The sequence below is a fragment of the Nansenia antarctica genome, assembly GCF_963989245.1.
Source record: "Nansenia antarctica genome assembly, chromosome: 1".
In the NCBI taxonomy this organism is placed as follows: domain Eukaryota; kingdom Metazoa; phylum Chordata; class Actinopteri; order Argentiniformes; family Microstomatidae; genus Nansenia; species Nansenia antarctica.
The window spans coordinates 33,084,724-33,103,551 of NC_137674.1; the positions used below are offsets into that span (position 1 = coordinate 33,084,724).

Below are 18,828 nucleotides of genomic sequence, written 5' to 3' on the forward strand. Positions count from 1 at the left end.
AATTATCTTTGTCTCTCTCTCTCTCTCTCACTCTCACTCTCGGTTGTCAATCTAATCTAGACAATGAACCCTCTCTCTGTGGGTGGTTATCTCTTGACAAGCATGCAGAGGCGGCTGACAGGAACCACGGAGAAGAGGCCGTGAGGACAAGGCTCGCCTCGCGTTCAAGGGTTAGGCCACAGTTTGTTTTCACACGCAGATGGATGGGTGAGCTGGAAGTCAAGCAGGCTTTCCTCCGTTGACAGATTTAGTGTGAGGGTTGAGCAACAGCTAGACAAAAGGTTGCAACTATAGCTCCAATCCCCCTCAAAAAACCCACTGTGAACCACATTAACCATAATCACAGCCTGCTGTACCATTCTCCATAAAAACCTCCATAGGTCCAATTAAACGGCAACCCCAGGAGGCTTATTGGCAGCTGACCTCTGAACCGGGCCAAAGCTAATTGTACCCTTGACCTGGTTCCCACAGGGGATAGACGTACAGCTCGGAATACTCTTATAGAAGCCCTGCGGGATAGTCATGTATGCTCGGAAATGTATGGCCGGACAGTAATTGTAAGATTTGTGTGTTTCCGTCTGAGCACAAGAGGTAAAATGTGAGTAGAGGTTTTGAGACATTCCAAATGTAGTTGCATGCAGGGGGGGGGGGTTACCTGGTCATCAGTATTCAACACCGACACGGCACAGCTAGAATGCATAGTTAACTGTCTCAGTTGAAACCTGAAGTCTTCAGGTGAACAGATAATATGGCGTTACTCAGCATACAGAAACAAACAGGGGGGAGGTTCAGCTTACCTTGACAGTGTGACAGGTTCATCCTTTTGTATCCTTTGGGGCACTCCACTTGGCCGTTCGCAATCACTGCATACGCTGCAGAGAAAGAGAGGAATAAAGAGGGAGGCATGCTGATTAGAGGAAGAGAATGTACCCCCCTACTTAATAAACATAGCATTGACAGCACACACAGAGAGAAAGAGAGTAGAGGGAGAGCTGTGCTTTAGGAGGGGAACCATATAACTTACAGATGTGAGCTGCCTTGGCAGAGGGGAAAAGTGAAGGGACCCACAGCTGCGCCCTGCGGGACGCCCCAGAGCGGAGGGATGTACCAAACAACAACATCACACGTCATTTATAATCACATTACCTACATCCCCCCCCCCCGTGGGGACAGACAGACACGGGGGAGAGAGAGTCTGTAGATCATAAACAGCCTTGGACTGTGTCGTAAATCCATCCGATGTGTTACGCGCACAAGGAACGATGAGAAACGCTTAAAGGTTTATTGGAATGCTTACGAAGGGGGGGGGGCCCTCGTGTGTTTTTTTTCTTGGTTGTTTTACTAAAACAATAACAATGTTTCTCGTGTAGCGTGTCATTCAGCAGGGTACTTTAGAGGTTCACAGAAGCGGGGCGTTGTAAATAACGCTCTCTCTCTTGTCCGTTAACGCCCCCCCCCCCCCCCGAGCGCGGCTGTGACAGTCCCTGACTAGAGGCCTGAAAACATGATGTCATCATTCATTCAGCAGCCTAGTCAGGACACGGTACGCTCCATTAATTGTTGTGAATATCAGATGGCCGGAGACTGAGCATTCACGTGTTAGGGGAGTAGGAAGAGGCGGGTTTGGAGGCATGGGGGGGGGGTAATCGGTGCTGAATGCTCGACAGGAACTAGGTGATTAGTCACAGATTTCACAGGTTTTGAAAAATGAAACCGGATCTGTAGATGAAGAGTCTCTCATATCATCACACGTATGTTGAAAGGAGCATAGCCCTCAGGTTGATTTAGGGGGGGTGGGGGCCTGGTGGGGTCACGATGACTTATACTGACAAATACTTGACATTTTCATTCGAGAACGGGACAGAAGAGCATATTGTGCTACTCTAGCAGAAGTATAGACTACTATATATAAATATATAGAAATTACTCTCAAAAGCTCAAAAGCATTAAAAAAGTGTCCTTACATGAAGATGTTGATACACCTGTGGAGAAACACTGTATTGTATTAACGTGTTAACACATTACACAGTAATTAATCACGCAGTCAACAAGGAATTGAGCTGCAGCTTGTTATTACAGTGTTATCACACCAGTGAAGTAAAGAAAGATCCATTAGTAGTGCCAATGTTCCTCCCAGGTCCAACATGAATACCATTGCTCTATTTGTGTCGTCATCTGGCGAAAAAGCAGGAATGTTACGGTTGTGATTGATGTTGTCACCGGGAACCTTCTCTTCGCTCTAGGCTCTCTCCCAGGTAGTGCTATAGCCAGGAGGGGAAGTGTACAGTATCTCTAGCTGGAGCTCCACCAAACCAGGCCCAGGCCCAGACCCAGGGTGGTCAGAATCAGAATCAAATCAGAATTGCTTTTATTACATCCCGATGTACACAAGAGCAAAAATCTTTGGCTTAGGTTCCTCAACATTGGCATTGCAGCAAGATACAAAATCACAATGTGGTGATCTGTAGGTCCAGGCCCAGGCCTAGGCCCAGAGTGTTGATCTGCCGGCCAGACCCAGACCCAGGCCCAGAGTGTTGATCTGCCGGCCAGTGTGTGAGTGACAGGCAGCGTTGGGTCTGGGGTGTCGCTGGCCGCCTGGCAGCAAGCAGACGCTGGGCAAACAGAACCTGACAAGAACCCCCCCCTTCCCTGCAGCCCATCCATCCAGACACCGGGGCGGCGCAAACAGGCTCAAACCCGGCACCCCCCCCCCCCCCCGCCGCCTCGCATCTGCCCCCTTACCTCACCAGTGTGTAACACGGGAAGAGACACAGAGGCACAAAGAACCTCCTCTGTGCTCCGACCACTGTTTGTTTGGGAACCCCCCCACACCCTCCTCCGACATTTATTTTCCTTTCCCTTCCAACGCAAGGCGACAAGCTGTTAATTGGACAAAACAAGGGTTTCGAATCCAGCTGCCAAAAGCCGTTTCCCTTTATTGAATTTGTTGACCCCTCAACGTTTAGAATACTATAGTATTATAGTATAGCAGTATAGCAGTGGGGGTATTGCTGTAATGGCCGACCGTGGAATGTCTTGAATCTATTTAATCTATAGTATTATCCCTGTTATCTCACATCAATATCGACAGTACTGTGAAAGATCCAGGTTTGTGTGTCGGTTCAGGAGTGTTTTGGTCGTGCTGCGACCCAGTTAGGTCACAGTACCTGTGGTTTTGACAGAGCAGAAGTGGGTCAGATGTGGGGGTGGGGGGGGGGGGAGTGAGGGTGATAATCGTGTCAAAGCGACGCCCCTGTTCCTGTCTGCCCATCCTGCCCCTGTGCCCCTGTAATCCCCCCAGGGAGGATTCTGGGTAATGAGCTGTTGTTGTGACGGGCCGGCAGGCGCGGGATCAGGGAGAGTCTAGCCTTGAGTGACAGCGAGGGGAGGCCATGCCAGGGGATGCCCAGTGGGGGGCGTGCTTCTCAATAAAGCTTATTAGCAGAGAGAGAGAGGGAAGGGGGGGGGGGGCGCAGAGAGGAGGAGCTCTCCGGGGGGACATCAAACTTTTGCAAACGTTTCACAGAAGACGACAGAAGTCATCTGACAAAGTCAAACAGCCCCGTTAGAGACGAGGGCAAACGAGGTACCAGAACAGTAGAGCGTAAGTATGTAGTACCATGTAAAACACACGTGAATATGACGAATCGAAACGCTTAAGTCAACGGTTTTAGGAAAACCAAAGCATCTGTAAAACAACAGTGTTCAATGATTCCTTCGGTGGGGAGAATCCAAGAGCGGAGAGAGACCTCTCTACAATCCCTGCCAGTCCAGACAATGTCCATTGTCACAGATACCAACGCGGTGGCCTGCAACAGTGACCTCACTGCATCATTAGAGCTCCCCTTGGTAACGTGGATGCTGGGGGGGGGGGGGCGACAGACAGGACCGGACCGGCCCACAATCCATTGTGTTTTTCACACAGAGGAACCAGAGCGACACAGACACAGTAGGTTTCACTTGTCTCCATCCATTCATGCCAGTTTACCAAAGGACTTTGTCCCCCCACCCCCCCCCCCCCCCATTTACTAATTTGTTGTATTTCACCCAACCATTGCAGAAATCGCATTGAGCATTTTATTGGCAACCGTTCAGCAATATTTGTTTGTAAACTGTTTATGTGTCTTCTTCCCACAATGTCTTAGTAGGTGGCACTGCACGCTTTTAATTTTGAAAGCCCAACAGTACGTGTCAGCTTCCGCTGGTCTCAATGGGGCCTTCAAAACGGGGCCTTTTGAGACGCGAGAGACGTCACTGACTGTGTGTATTGAAAGAGAGGAGGAAAAGGGCTTAGCTAACGCAAACAGGGGTGTTGTGATGGTACGGAGACAGAGGGGGGGCAGGGGTGGGGGAGGGGGGGGGCAGGGTTAGAGAGAGAGTGGCGAGCCTTCCTCAAATGGGTTCTGCTTGACAGAAAATCTTTAATTGGTAATTTAGTGCAATCATTGTACGGGACCACCCAGACCTAGAGAGGGGAGAGTTCCTTTCGGCCCCATTTAGAGGTCAGACTCCTCGGCCATCAATCAGGGGGAGCTGGGAGCACTGTACTCCCCCCCACCCCCCCACCCCTTCCCCCCCCGGGGGTCTTCATGGGAGGCCAGCAGGAGGACCTGAGGAGGGAGTGGGAGACTTTAAAGAAGTGAGGGAAAGAGGGAGAGAGAGGGAGAGAGAGAGGGAGAGAGGGATGGGGAGAGAGAGAGAGGGAGAGAGAGAGAGAGGGAGAGGGAGACGGAGAGAGTGATGGGGAGAGAGAGAGAGAGAGGGAGAGGGGAGAGAGAGAAGAGAGAGGGGAGAGGGGGAGAGAGACAAGAGTCTTTGTCTTCATTCCAACGGGCGCCATACTACTACTGCAGTAGAGCAACACAACTGACGTGAGAGCCAAAACCACCCCTCCCCCCCACCCCTCCTTCAGGACCCCCCTCCACCACAAGTGACTTGTTTTCTGAGAAAAAAAACGCCACGGGACAAACTGGTGCCACGATGGGAGAGAGAAAGAAACAAGGGGGCAAAACACACACAAACTCTTTAATCACAGAAGGGGTGGGGGGGTTTGAGTTTCTTTGAGATTCTAAAGATGACAAAAGCCGTCTCCCTTTGGCCCCCAAGGCCAAGCGCCGCCTGATTAAAGAAAAACAGCTAAGAGTTTTCTTTAAGCACAAACGTCTTCCTTGGCACGCGCCAACATTTGCCAATCTGGCACGGCCCGCGTAGCACACAAGCCCCCCCCCTGTTCATAACGTCAAGTGGTGGCGGTGTGGGGCATCGGACCAGACGGCCACATGGGTCTAACATCAACATCCCCTCTGATGGGATCAGACTCAGACACTACCACTCATGCAAAGCTAATTATTTTTACAGAAATAAAACGAAGAAAAAAACGGGGAAAGTACCAGCTCAAGCACCAAGTTAAGATTTATTTCCCGACAATGAGGATCCCAGCTGTGTGTTGCTGTGGATCAATGGCCCACGCTGTGGTGGATATGAATACAAATACAGCAGCTTTCGGGTGACGGCATCGATATGTACTAATTTTCCGCTTCGTTGAAAACACAACAAGAAAAACACTTGATAACAGACTTTTCTTTCGACATAATTCAATGACTTTTTCGTTTTGGCCCTCTCTCCCAAAACCCGTGGCAATGTGTAACTGTGAGCTTCTTGCACAAACAAGACACACACACATTCATCCGTAATCCTTCACTGCCGCCACACACTCTCTGTCAAATATTTACCACTGGGTGCGGAGGCCAAGAGATGACATGGTACAGTACATACCGCATGATGAACAGGCTTAGCGTGTATCTTATTAAGCCACTCAACACAACAATTTCATTTCCATGTGGTGCCTGTTCCAACGAACTGGCCGGGTGCCCCCAATGCACCCTGGGATAGACTGGGGTATGTCTGCCTGGGGGGGATTTACGTCCCTGAGCCTCGAGGCCTAGTTAGCCCTGATTAGCCACACTGCTATCTACCGCTCTAATGGATTCCATCACTCTGTTTGTACCGGGCCTCTAAGCTGAGACAACACGGCGAGTGTTTAAAAACCTGTCAAAAGTCGGTAACGTGACGTCTCCATCTAACGGTTTGGCGGTTGGCGTCGTTTCGACGCGAGCAGATGTTCAGCTCCGTCTTTTTTTTAATCAAAATAAAAACGAGCCGTCGTCTCTCGACCGCATCTCTGTTTTTTTTTTATGTCGGTCATTAACAAGTGCTCCGCGTTTGATCACTGCTTATAAAAAAGTAATAAGCGGCGGTTGCTTTTTGGTTCTAGATTAATGGCAGATTAAACCGTCGTCTACAGGGGATGGGAAACTTGCGGAGGGAGGGATGATCTCACGAGAGAAGATCTCCCCTTTGGCTCCGTCGTCCTCCTCTGATTGTATTGATCTGATGCTCATGAATAGCCTCACTGTGAGAGAGGGATGGAGGGAGATGGAGATAGAAGAAGGAGAGAGAGAGAGAGAGGGAGAGGGAGAGAGGGATGGGGAGAGAGGGAGAAAGAGAGAGGGAGAGGGAGAGAGAGAGAGGGGGAGAGGGAGAGAAAGAGAGAGGGAGGGAGAGAGAGGGAGAGGGAGAGGGAGAGAGGGAGGGAGAGGAAGAGGGAGGGAGAGAAAGAGGGAGAGAGAGAGAGAGAGAGAGAGGGAGAAAGAGACAGACGAGGGAGAAAAAGATGGCTCCCACAGTGGTGGGGCGGGGTGGGTGGGGGAGAGGGAGGGAGGCAGGGCGGGGCGGGGCAGCGGGCGGTCCAGGGGACTGACATCACTATCAGCTGACCCCGGCCGGCCTTGGGGGAGGAAATGTCTTTGGGGCCAGGGCTCCTGCGGGCGGGGTGATTTATGTGTCGGCCCCGGGGGACGTCCCATCCAGCTCCCTGGGAAGGCTCCCAACCGACAGTCTCCCAGAGTGGGAGTGTCGCAGGGAGGGAAGCTGCCCAACTGCTGAGCGGTTGAGGGAGATGAATGGCAACATCCGTTATGGGAGTATGGGCAATAATTGCATAAGCCATGATGATGCATTCTGGGAGTGGTGGCCAGCCAGGCCAGCTAGGCCAGGCTAGGCCAGGACAAGTCATCGGGAAATGTCCTGGCACCCTCACACTGGGTCAAAGGTCATCCTCAAAACACAGGCTGTCCTTTTCCTAATCTATGGGAAGCTCAGATCAAGAATCTCCTTTTTTTTTTTTTTTTTTTTTTTTTAAAGGTGAACACCCTCAAGGGAGAAAAAAAAACAGGGCTGTTCCCCAGATGGAAAACATATTTGATAGAAACACCGCTATAAAATGATACAGTAACTTCCGTTCCCAGCATACAGTATTCACACAAAGTGCTGGGATTCTGTCTCTTGTGCTACAATTTCACAATGTATTCGATAAGCAAAATGAAGTGTGCCAATGGGTTCCATACTTCCTATTGGCCTTGACTCATTCACTCAGTGATCCCGGTTAAGCCCCCCAGGGGGGGGGGGGGGGGGGGGAGACAACCAGATTTAACTGCTTCCATCTCCTTTCCAGTCAGAAGACTCACTTCACTTCAACGTTTCCAAACCGGCGAGCCAGGAATCTGCAAACAAGGCCCCGACGCACTGTTTTCCTCTCAGCCTCATCAGAAAACAAGAGAGGAGGCGGGAGAGAGAGAATTATTCGAGAGAGAGAGAGAGAGAGAGAGAGAGAGAGAGACAGTGAGAGAGACAGAGAGAGGTTGACCAGGGTCTTATTTGATCTGGATTTCATTACTGGCGGCGTAGGAATCTGCAGCATGCGAGTTGTTCAGTGTTCAGTTGTTCAGTGTTCAGTTGTTCAGTGTTCAGTTGTTCAGTTGTTCAGTGTTCAGTTGTTCAGTGTTCAGTTGTTCAGTGTTTCAGGGCGATGTTCAATCCCACAAGGCCGAGGGCCGAGGGTTCCTCGGGCTGTCTGGGTGGGGGGACACACACACACATCTCCTGACGGACACAAATCTCCTTGGTGTCATTACCTCCATTATGTCAACGTCCCTCCTCAAGACACACACGCCCGCTCCCCCCCGTCCCCCTGTCGTTCCCCCTGCTTCCTCCCGCTCCGTGTAACAACAATAACACTTTATCTGCCTAGGAAAACAGCCAGGTTTGGCACCGGCTCAGATGGACGTCTTTCATCGACCGTCAACGGTCAGGGGGGGGGGGCAGAGTTCGGTGATTTGGCCTTAATAAGGGGGGGAACTGCAGGGGAGCTGTGTGGGAATAGGATTGGACAGGAATGAGAGACATCGTCCAAGTACTTAGACATGAGCAGACAGACACACAATAAAAGCTTCTCCTTCTCTCTCTCCTGAATTTACCATCCAGATGATAAACAGTAGTCTGGGGGTGGGCAGGGGGGGCGGGAGGGGGGGGGCTGGGAGGCTGGGGGCATTCCTGACTGAAACCACATACTGTCCGTCTCCTTTTATGCAGTGGTCTCTTCTGACATCGTCCCTCTCGGTTCTCAATAAATTTATGTTGCTAACAACCCACTGTGACCCGCCGTGACACTTGTTTTCAATCAACAGGGTGTTTTGCCAACAAAGTCGTATAATAAAAGTGACTGATGGATGGTGGTGTCACACCCCGAAAACACACACTGGGGCGTTCATGACATCAGTATCACCCTCAGAGAGAGAGAGAGAGAGAGAGAGGGACACACACTTCTCTCACAGAGCATAAATAAACGCCTCCATTCTTCCCACATGGCGTGGAAACCCTCAATTAACCTAGTGTGTTAGTCTCAGAGAAATGTACGGAATGAGCCAAATGATTATTTTTTTTGATTGACGTCTGTCCATAATGTTTTACTGTACCTACAGTAACGTACTGTACTGTACTCCGGGCAAACTTAAGCTGCCCCTCCTCCTGAAGCCTCCCCTTCCTCCTTACATTTAAACATTTTGGGCATTTAGCAGACGCCTTATTCCAAAGTGACTTACAATCGATACATTTGACTAAGCAAGTGAATCATCTATCCACCAGTCGTAGCAGGAAGAGTAATCCAGCTCAGGCCACGGGCCATTGGCAGTCGTCGTGATAGACTGTCTGTTGTGTTTATAACACACTTTATTTCGTCGGGTCTCATATCCTGTTTCCATGTTTTAATAATGTTACTGTTGTTTCATCTCGACCGACTCGTACTAGTTTTTATTTGATTAAAGTTAAAGTTAAAATTATTTTATGTACTTCCTGTATCTTCATATACTATAAGCTACCCCTTCACACAACAACGTACAACCCAGCCAGCTGAAGTGTCTGTGTGGCGTACACCCCAGCCACATGTCTAAACCGGAGGAAACAATAACAGTCAGAAGGAATGCAAAGCATCCCCCTTGTATAGTCCCCCCTTTCAATGTCTATACGCCAATCACCACGGGACGGCACCTATGTGACTTCAGCCCCCCCCCTTAGTTCAGTTCATGTTGTCATCTCCTGCGTGTGACCCGCGAGCGCGGCCCGAGCTGCCCCCCCTAAACAAGTACAGAACGAGACAGCGGAGGGGATAGCTCTGTCCCCCCCCCCCCTACCCCCAGACTTCAAAGGCGTTCGTCGGAGGAGGAGGAGAGAGAGAGAGCAAAACATCTGGGAGCCAAAGAGATGGATGCTGCCTGGTGTGTGTGTGTGTGTGTGTGTGTGTGTGTGGGGGGGGGGGGGGGGGTGGCATAAATGAAGGTATCTGGGACACGTGCGAGAGAGAGAAAGAGAGAAAGAGGAAGGAGGATCGATGGGCGTCCATGATGGATGGACCGGAGGTCTGCTTCGGATTAGAGGCTGGCCAGAGAGACACTGAGCAGAGGAACGGCCTGTGACAGCAGCCTGTGGTAGACAATTGACATCATCAGGGTGCAATTTGCCACCAGGGATATTGGGGATATCCCCCCCCCCCCCGACACCCCCACACACCCCTTTTGTTTTTCTTACCCCTCCCTCTGATCAGTATCTTTTCTCCCCATCGGGGACGTGGTATATCCCCACTCCTAACGGAGGATATACACATTCATTGCATACATTCGTTCATAGAACAGATATCGTACTGTTTGTTCTGGGAATAAACTTAGAGAATTCATTCTTTTTGTAATGTTTTTTTTTCCTTTCGTTCTCTCCCCACTGTTTGTTAATATGCCTAGCCTGATTATAGCGTTAGCAGCGAGACGGCGAACATGTCGGAAATAGAAGCTGCGTTGATGATTGCGCCCACGGGAACGGTTCGCCCACCCGCCGAGTATGTATACAAAACATATAAAGAATGTAAGAAATAAAGCCGTTTAAAAGACAAAAAGAAAGAAGCATATAGCCTGCCTATAGATGGAAGTGTGTTACTGATTCATACGCACTGGAGTAGCTCACTTTATATATCAACTTCTGCCATTAAATGGTTAATTTTAAAAAATATATAATAATACTATATTATTCCTTCCTTCTAGCATTGTAACTGCCACTGGCCGCCCTGCTCCTAGCGTAAATTACTTTTGCTTGCGATGACTGATGGATAGATGATTCACAGAGAGAGAGAGAGAGAGAGAGAGAGAGAGAAGGGCAGACACGCAGAGACACCCCGAGGGTTAACAGTTAGCCGCTAACCCATCAATGCTTTTTCATCCCAGCGCAGCTTTGGTCAGGAACTGTGTCTGTTAATCTATCTTCTGTTAAATTTGTGGAGGGTAAGGCCAACTCTCTCTCTCCCTATCCTTCTCTCTTTCTCTATCTCTAGCCTTCTCTCTCTCTCACTCTCTCTCTATCCTTCTCTCTCTCTCTCTCTATCCTTCTCTCGCTCTCTCTCTCTCTGACCGCAGGGTGGGTGGGTGCCGCTTGCCAGCCTGCTTCATTCACGCCAAATGTGTTTTCATTTGGCGCCTTGTTTTCTCCAAAACAGCTTAATTTTAACCAAAACCAAAACCAAAACAGCTTAATTTTACAAGGGGATGACAAGGGGAGACAGGATGCAGCGAAAGTCGAAGGCACGATTCCGGAACACACAAACCATGTGGAGGGATTAAACCATCATCATGAATCATCAGGCCCCGGTTAAACTGAATGATCTTTAATCTCTGCATAAATCACACCCCCTCTTTGTGATTTAAGAACCTCAGAAGATTAAAGCCTATCATTTGTATTCACCATAACACCGTCTAACATGGATATCATCGCTTGTAAAAGGGGGGCGGTCAAGGACAAAGGATTGGAGGTATGTTTTTTTTAGAGGTGACTGCTTCCTGGTAGTAGAGGGTTAAGGTGGTCTTACCTGGTTTGGTTAGAGACTCTATGCACTTGGTACAGGGTTACGGTGGTCTTACCTGGTTTGGTTAGAGACTCTATGCACTTGGTACAGGGTTACGGTGGTCTTACCTGGTTTGGGTGGACCCTCTATGCACTTGGTACAGGGTTAAGGTGGTCTTACCTGGTTTGGTTGGACTATGTGTACTTGGTACAGGGTTACGGTGGTCTTACCTGGTTTGGGTGGACCCTCTATGCACTTGGTACAGAGTTAAGGTGGTCTTACTTACCTGCTTTGGTGGGACACTCTATGCACCTGGTACAGGGTTATGGTGGTCTTACCTGGTTTGGGTGGACCCTCTATGCACTTGGTACAGAGTTAAGGTGGTCTTACCTGCTTTGGTGGGACACTCTATGCACTTGGTACAGGGTTAAGGTGGTCTTACCTGGTTTGGTGGGACACTCGGTGCACTTGTTGAGACCCCAGGACGCTCCGACACTTCCGCAGCAGTCGTCCTGTTTGGTCAGCCCAGGAAGTGGCTTCCCACACTGCGGCAACAAACACGCGTCAGCAACACTCATTACAACAAACACACATCAACACACTCATTACAGGATAAACAGCTCAGACGGGTAAACAGATTCACATCCGTTTTCGATTTGTTGTTTTTGTTTTGGGCTTGTGTGTGTGTGTTTGTTTGTTTGCGTGTGTGTGTGTGCGTATGTGTGTACATTCGCACGTGTGTATGTGTTTGTTTTGAGTTTACCGTGCATGTGTTTGCTGTGTGTGAGTTTCTTTCCCCGTGCGTGTTGTTTGTATGTGCGTGTGTGTGTTTGTGTGCGGTTGCATGGGTGTGTCGTATTTAGTGTCCAAGTCTTCACATCTGAAAGTGAGAGGACATGGTGAACCTCGCACATCTGAGAGCGGTTAGGCGAGAGAGAGAGAGAGGACACAAACAGCCCGTGTCAGGAATAGCTGTGCTCCTGGCAATGCTGCTCCTTAAAGGATTCTGGCTAATTGTGGAGAATTTATTTATTATCAACCCAAAACCTCAGTGGATTCCGGGGCACGGTGGTGGTGATTCATGGAACTTTGGGAGCGAAATTAAGGACATATTTCTATGGTACACTACACCTATCCCGGGCAGCGCACTCAAGCTCAAGTTCAAACACACAAGCCCCTTGTAAAACTTATTGTGAGAACTCGTTCTCCAGCCACGCTCTCAACAGGGGCGCGCGCACACACACACACACACACACACACACACACACACACACAGATGCACGTACACACACACACACACACACACACAGATGCAAGTACGGACACACACACACACAGATGCACATACGCACACACACACACAGATGCATGCGTGCACGCACACATACGCACACACACGCACGCACACACACACACATACACACACACGTATGCACACACAGATGCACACGTGCACGCACACAAACACACACACACACACACAGACACACGCACACACACATACACAGACACATACACACACAGACACAGACACACACACACTCTCAACAGCCGATATGAATCAGACTAAAAGGTTTGTGTCTTTTCAATTCCTCCGTGTAAAGAACGCGGCAGGGACAATGAGAGATCTCCTCCAGCATAAACAAGCTCTTCCTCTGCTTGTGCGGCAGATAACCCTGGCAGGGCCTCGCTGCATGTGGGGTTGGACAGAGAGGGAAAGGGGTTGGACACGCGGGAGGCAGAGAGGGAAAAACAAGATGAGGCCTCGCGGAATCTCACGTCCAAGCTAACAGCAGATGCTGCTGCACTGGGCCGCAGATTATGAGTTTCTGTGTGTGTGTGTGTGTGTGTGTGTGCGTATGTGTTTCGGTGTGTGTGTGTGTGTGTATGCATGCATGCATCTGTGTGTGTGTGTGTGTGTGTATATGTGTTTAGATGTGTGTGTGTGTGTGTGTATATGTGTTTAGGTGTGTGTGTGTGTATATGTGTTTAGATGTGTGTGTGTGTGTATATGTGTGTGTGTGTGTGTGTGTGTGTGTGTGTGTGTGTGTGTGTGTGTGTGTGAAGGAAGAGATGTCACTGATGCATATGAAAGCTGGAGTTCACCAGGTTCACAGGCCCCCTGAGAGAGTGTGTGTGTCTCCAAATCAAACCCACATTGTGAGCAGGGGGGCCACTCTCACACACACACACACCGCAACCGCGACCCGGCGATGGGAGATACAGTACACCGCACCGCGGATCAACACTGTACACAGGAGTCTGAGGAACCGTCCTCCTCCCCCTGTGTTGTGACGTGAAGGGTGGATTTCAGGGCCTAACCTCTGTCCTCTCCTCCGAGGCCTCGACTCATAACACGTCTGTGTCGGGAGGGAGGGGGGGATGGAGGGAGCGGGGCGGGAACCTGAGATGACCAACGTGTTCAGGGCTCGTAAATCCTGAGAGCAGCATAAATCAGCGCCACAGGCCGACTTCCTGTGTCAGACAGCTGCTATCGGGACAGAGGGGAAGGGGAAGGTAGGCTGACCCCACCCGCCCGCCTGCCCGTCGGTAAAACAGCCAGCGGAAGCTTCTCCCAGGTTTACATCACAGAAGACAGAGACAAACTAACCTAGACCGCTCAGAAAGGATTAGCATCATCTAACAGTGTGTGTAGTATCTGTATGATTGTGTGATTTGTGTGTTTTGAGGATGAACTTTGAACATGTATGTCATGTAAATGGACTGCACTTATATTCCAAAGCACTTTACAACGGCCTCTCGTTCACCCATTCACACACACATTCACACACACACACCTAATGGCGATGGCAAGCTACCATGCAAGGCGCCGGCCTCGATCATCGGGAGCAATTTGGTGTTCAGTGTCTTGCCCAAGGACACTTCATCGACACGTGCACAGGGGGAGCCAGGGATCGAACCATACAGTCATTACTGCTACCCAACATGTTTTCAACACTATTCAATTTTTGGGTGAATCACCTGTCATTTAATATTGATGACTAAATAATTCAATTATGATTATAGTATAATGATTGGAGCACTTTGAGCTGCAACGTTTGCAGGAAAAGCACTATACTAATAAAAAGTTACTATTATTATTTGTTTTCATGTTAAAAAATAAATCTCTCTCTCTAACAGTACCTGTCCATCTATCTAACGCTCAGAAAGGATTAGCATAATGACATGCACTTCTCACTCCCTTCTTCTCCTTACTTTCCTGTCTGTCTTCACTATATCTGTCCAATAAAATGAAAAAAAGAATATATATATATATACGTATGTGAGTGGGACTGCCCCACTCAGAAAAAAAGACTACTGAAAAGACATCTCTCTCTACAATGGACACATGGACACATTGACACCCCTCTCTCTCTCTCTCTCTACTAGTACCTGTCCATCTATGGTCTCTTGGAAACAGCGTCCCACGTATCCGGTGGTCTGCCGGTGGTGGGGTCTGGAGTGACCGCCCACGGCGTTCCCGTTAGCGAAGTTGGTGTGTCCGTTGGTGTTCCCGTTGGTGTGTCCGTTCCCGTGTCCGTTCCCGGGCTGTGAGCGCTGCTGGACGGAGTGGACCCCCTCGGTGGTGGGGGGGGGGTGCCTCTGGCCGGGCCGGACCCGGGCCACCTGGTGGATCTGGACCTCGGCGTCGGCGGGGTGCTGGATGTGGACGTTCACCAGGGAGGGGTGCATAGAGACTAGAGGAGGGGGGGGGGGGGGGCACACACACACACACATATATACACACAGACACACAGACGTGCACGCAGAAGCACACACACACACACACACACACACACGCACGCACGCACGCACGCACACATACACATACACACGCACGCGCACACAGAAGCACACACACACACACACGCACACACACACACACACACACAAACACGGTCACGATACATACACATCTCTTCTCTACTCTTACAGAAACATCTACAGTGTAATCCAAGTAATAGACATGTGAAACAGACCATGATGAATAGTCCCACACTCTATTACACCACTGCACTCTGTCCTTCATCCACCAGCCCGTTCTACAGCAACCTGTGTTTATGACAGCATGACCTCAACCCAAATATATGAAATACAATTCCGCTCAAAGGGTTCCCCCTGAGCTAGGTTTGTAGGGGAGGAGGTTGTAAGGGGCTAAGAAACTCTCTCACACACACACACACACACACACACACACACACACACGCAACTAGAGTAATCACATTATCTATATTTCATGATCCAGAACAGATTAGTTGAGCTAGGCTTGAGGAGAATGAAGAAGGTCTCCTTTGTCCATCTGGCACGGGAGAACATCCATCTTCAGGATGTGCCAGGGCCTTTTTCCTGGAATTCTTGACACACTCTCTCTCCCTATCCATAAATCACTGGGTTCCACATACATACATACATACATACAGGCCTTTAGTGTTTGATATACTACAGAGGTCACATGACCCGTGGGCCCTTATCGATGAGGGCTCATCGTGACACGTGCAGGCAAGCAGACAGATCTGCCGCCAGACGGAGAGAGGGAGAGAGAGAGAGATATGGAGGGATGACTGCTCTGTAATGTAATGTAACATGTGGTCTCCCTGTCATTAAATTAGCCTTATAAAATGTCCGAAAACGGGGGCGGAGGGGCGGTTGGGGGATGGAATTCAAAGGAGCTTCTGCTTCCACTTACAAAGCAAGAGGACAAAAGAGAGAGAAGCCAGGAGAGAGAAGAGAGGAGAGGAATGGAGGAGAGAGCAGAAGAAGAAGAAAAAAAACAACAACGTTTTTCCTCTAATGTTGCTGCTTATTTTAGCTGCTCTTCATGGCATTGGTTAGGAGCCCAACGCTCTGGTTCCAATATTCAGCCAGAGGTCTTCTGTTGATAAGAGGGAGCACTGTGTGAACAATACAAGGGGTTCCAGAGAAAACACATTACATATTCCCTCTGAAACACGGCCAAGTCACTGAGAGAGTTTACCGGGGGCCCCTGCTGCACGTCAACCAGTAAACTTACGTCAGCCTCGACCGCCTCGACCGCCAAACAAACACTTAGGAGGGGGACATGATACATTGTATTCGTTAAGAGAGACCTGGTAAAAGTAGTGAGAAGAAAGAAAAACGCTAGAGTAGGACAGGGGAAGGCACAGGGGGGGGGGCCAGCCGGGGCTCGAACCGCCGATCTGCCAACCTTGCGATCATTAGTCGGTGACTCTCTACCTCCTGCGCCACAGCCACAGTTGGTCTCGCATAGGGCCAGGCGGCGCAGTGATCACCTTGTTGATTGGACAGTGGCAGGGTGTACATGGAGTGGGAGGAGGAGGAGGAGTTGCTTCCTCCTGGGCTGGCGGCGTCCTTCCGGGCCGGGGTGGGTCTGGCGGGCGGGGGGCGGGGAGGTGGCAGAACTTCCCCGTGGAGTTTGACGGGCACCAGCAGTGGTCTCTGCCCACGCACCGGCCGCCGTTCAGACAGGAGATCTGGCAGAAGACTGCAGGGGAGAGAGAGAGAGAGAGGGAGAGGGGGGGGGGAAGAGAGAGAGAGAGGAGGGGGGGAGAGAGAGAGAGAGGAGGGGGCAGAGAGAGAGAGAGAGAGACAGGGAGAGAGAGAGGGAGAGGAGAGAGGGGAGAGAGGGGGAGAGAGAGAGAAAGAGGGAGAGAGAGAGAGGAAGAGAGAGAGGGGAGAGAAACAGAACCAGGTCATTACCACAGGGGTAAGGTTCGTTAGCGTACGGGACCGTCAGGTTTAATTGAGGTGATTTACGGCGCTTATAAGGAGATGTCCGCTCCAATAATGAGAAGCAGGAGGGAGAGTGGAGAGAAGGAGGGGAGTGTGTGTACTGACTTCCTGTGGACAGATTTGTTTTCGGTGATACACCCACTGTTTTGTGTGTGTGTGTGTGTGTGTGTGTGTGTGTGTGTGTGTGTGTGTGTGTGTGTGCGTGTGCGTGTGCGTGTGTGTGTGTGTGTGCATGTGTGCGTGTGCGCGCGTGTGTGTGTGTGTGTATGTGTGCGTGTGTGCGTGTGTACGTGTGTGCATGTGTGTGTGTGTGTGTGTGTGTGTAACATTCATTTTACCGTTCCCTTCACTCACAGACACATCGTTTGACATGGGGTTTTACGACGCTCCTACCCCAGCCTGCCTCAGGGTAACACAGGGTAAAGCTTTGATATTCGCCCTCCCCCTCCCCCCGCCCCCCTTGCCTCCACCTTTTTCAGAAGTCTCCTCTTTCTTTACCTCAGAAGGAATGACTTTCTGAACTACTACTTTCATTCATTCTGTGCACTTGCTTTGGGTGAACACAAGAGAAAAACCTGTCACGTATCAAAATACCAAAAGCTTGTGTGTACAATTTCAAAGAGAGAAGAGATGGGAGGCAATCGGCTCCTGAGCGGATAATAAAACGTCACTGTCTTCAGTGTGTACTTTGATTTACGCTCTGCAATCTGCAAAACCAGCGACGGGTTCCCAGAGAGAGAGAGAGAGAGAGAGAGAGAGAAGAGAGAGAGAGAGAGAGAGAGAGGGAGAGAGGGAAGCAGCCTGCTGTCTGCCGTTGCTTTCACAGGCCGCCCCGATCACTGGTCTTATCTCTTGGCAGAGCCATCCGCTGTCCTAAATACCTGGGACTAGCATCACATACAAGCTCAGCCCGGATCTCACCAGAACAGCTCAGTCATACTTCAAAAGCAGCTCGCTCTCAGATGAAAAATCTACACAGCCCGGGCCAATAAAAATCATTTAAGGGGTAGAAATATTTACCCTTTTCATTTCCAACAGACGAACGGCACCTCTTGGATATTTGGGAATGATAATCCTGACCCCCCCGCCCCCCCACCTCTTCCTGACCCTCTGATAAGGAGGATTTCTAAGAAGGGTGGTCCTCTGTGGCTCACTTGGTGCGCTAGCATGGCGCTAACAACGCTTAGGTTGGGGGTTCGATTCCCGCCGGGACCATATATACTGTACATATATATATATATATATATATATATATATATATATATATATATATTGAACAATGTATGCGCTCACTGCAATCGTAAGTTGCTTTGGATAAAAGCTAAATGTTTTTCTGGGGTTGTTTTGTTAGTGTAGCTGTGGAGACATGCTGTCAGACTCTCATGTGGCGTGCTGCTTTCTCACTCTCCCACAGACTCAGTTGGCATGACAGAGGAGGGGAGAACCACAACAGCTGGATGGCGTGTAGGGCACAAACCCTCTGTCAGACACTGTTAACAACAGACAGAGAGAGAGAGAGAGAGGGAGGGAGGTTTGGAGAGAGAGAGTGGGGGGTGAAGAGAGAGAGAGAGGGGGGGGAGGGAGAGGGGGGGTGGAGAGAGAGAGAGAGGGGGGGGGAGAGGGGAGGTGGAGAGAGAGAGAGACAGAGACAGAGACAGAGACAGAGACAGAGACAGAGAGACAGAGAATGGAAGAGAATAGATTGATGAGAGAGAGAGAGAGAGAGAGAGAGAGAGAGGAAGGGAGGAGGGAGGGGGGACCTGGAGCCAGTGTTCAGAGCCACAGGAAGGCCTCCTGTGATTAAACATGCTGGCTAAAATTATCAGCTAAGGACCATTAATTCCTCCCGACCTGGGGCCTGGCCCTGGGCTGGTCTGTCA

General features: G+C 50.0%; 1 protein-coding gene across 1 annotated transcript in view; it reads right to left on the bottom strand.

Moving 5' to 3' along the window:
• LOC308175811 (latent-transforming growth factor beta-binding protein 2-like) overlaps positions 1 to 18,828 on the bottom strand; it is a gene marked incomplete at both ends in the record, with an annotated part of 112,336 nt that overhangs the window by 59,627 nt on the left and 33,881 nt on the right. Inside the window, 5 exon segments of the mRNA XM_080550367.1 lie at positions 798 to 872; positions 11,661 to 11,763; positions 14,612 to 14,916; positions 16,489 to 16,602; positions 16,605 to 16,700. Of these exon segments, the coding sequence (XP_080406493.1) occupies positions 798 to 872; positions 11,661 to 11,763; positions 14,612 to 14,916; positions 16,489 to 16,602; positions 16,605 to 16,700 (693 nt within the window).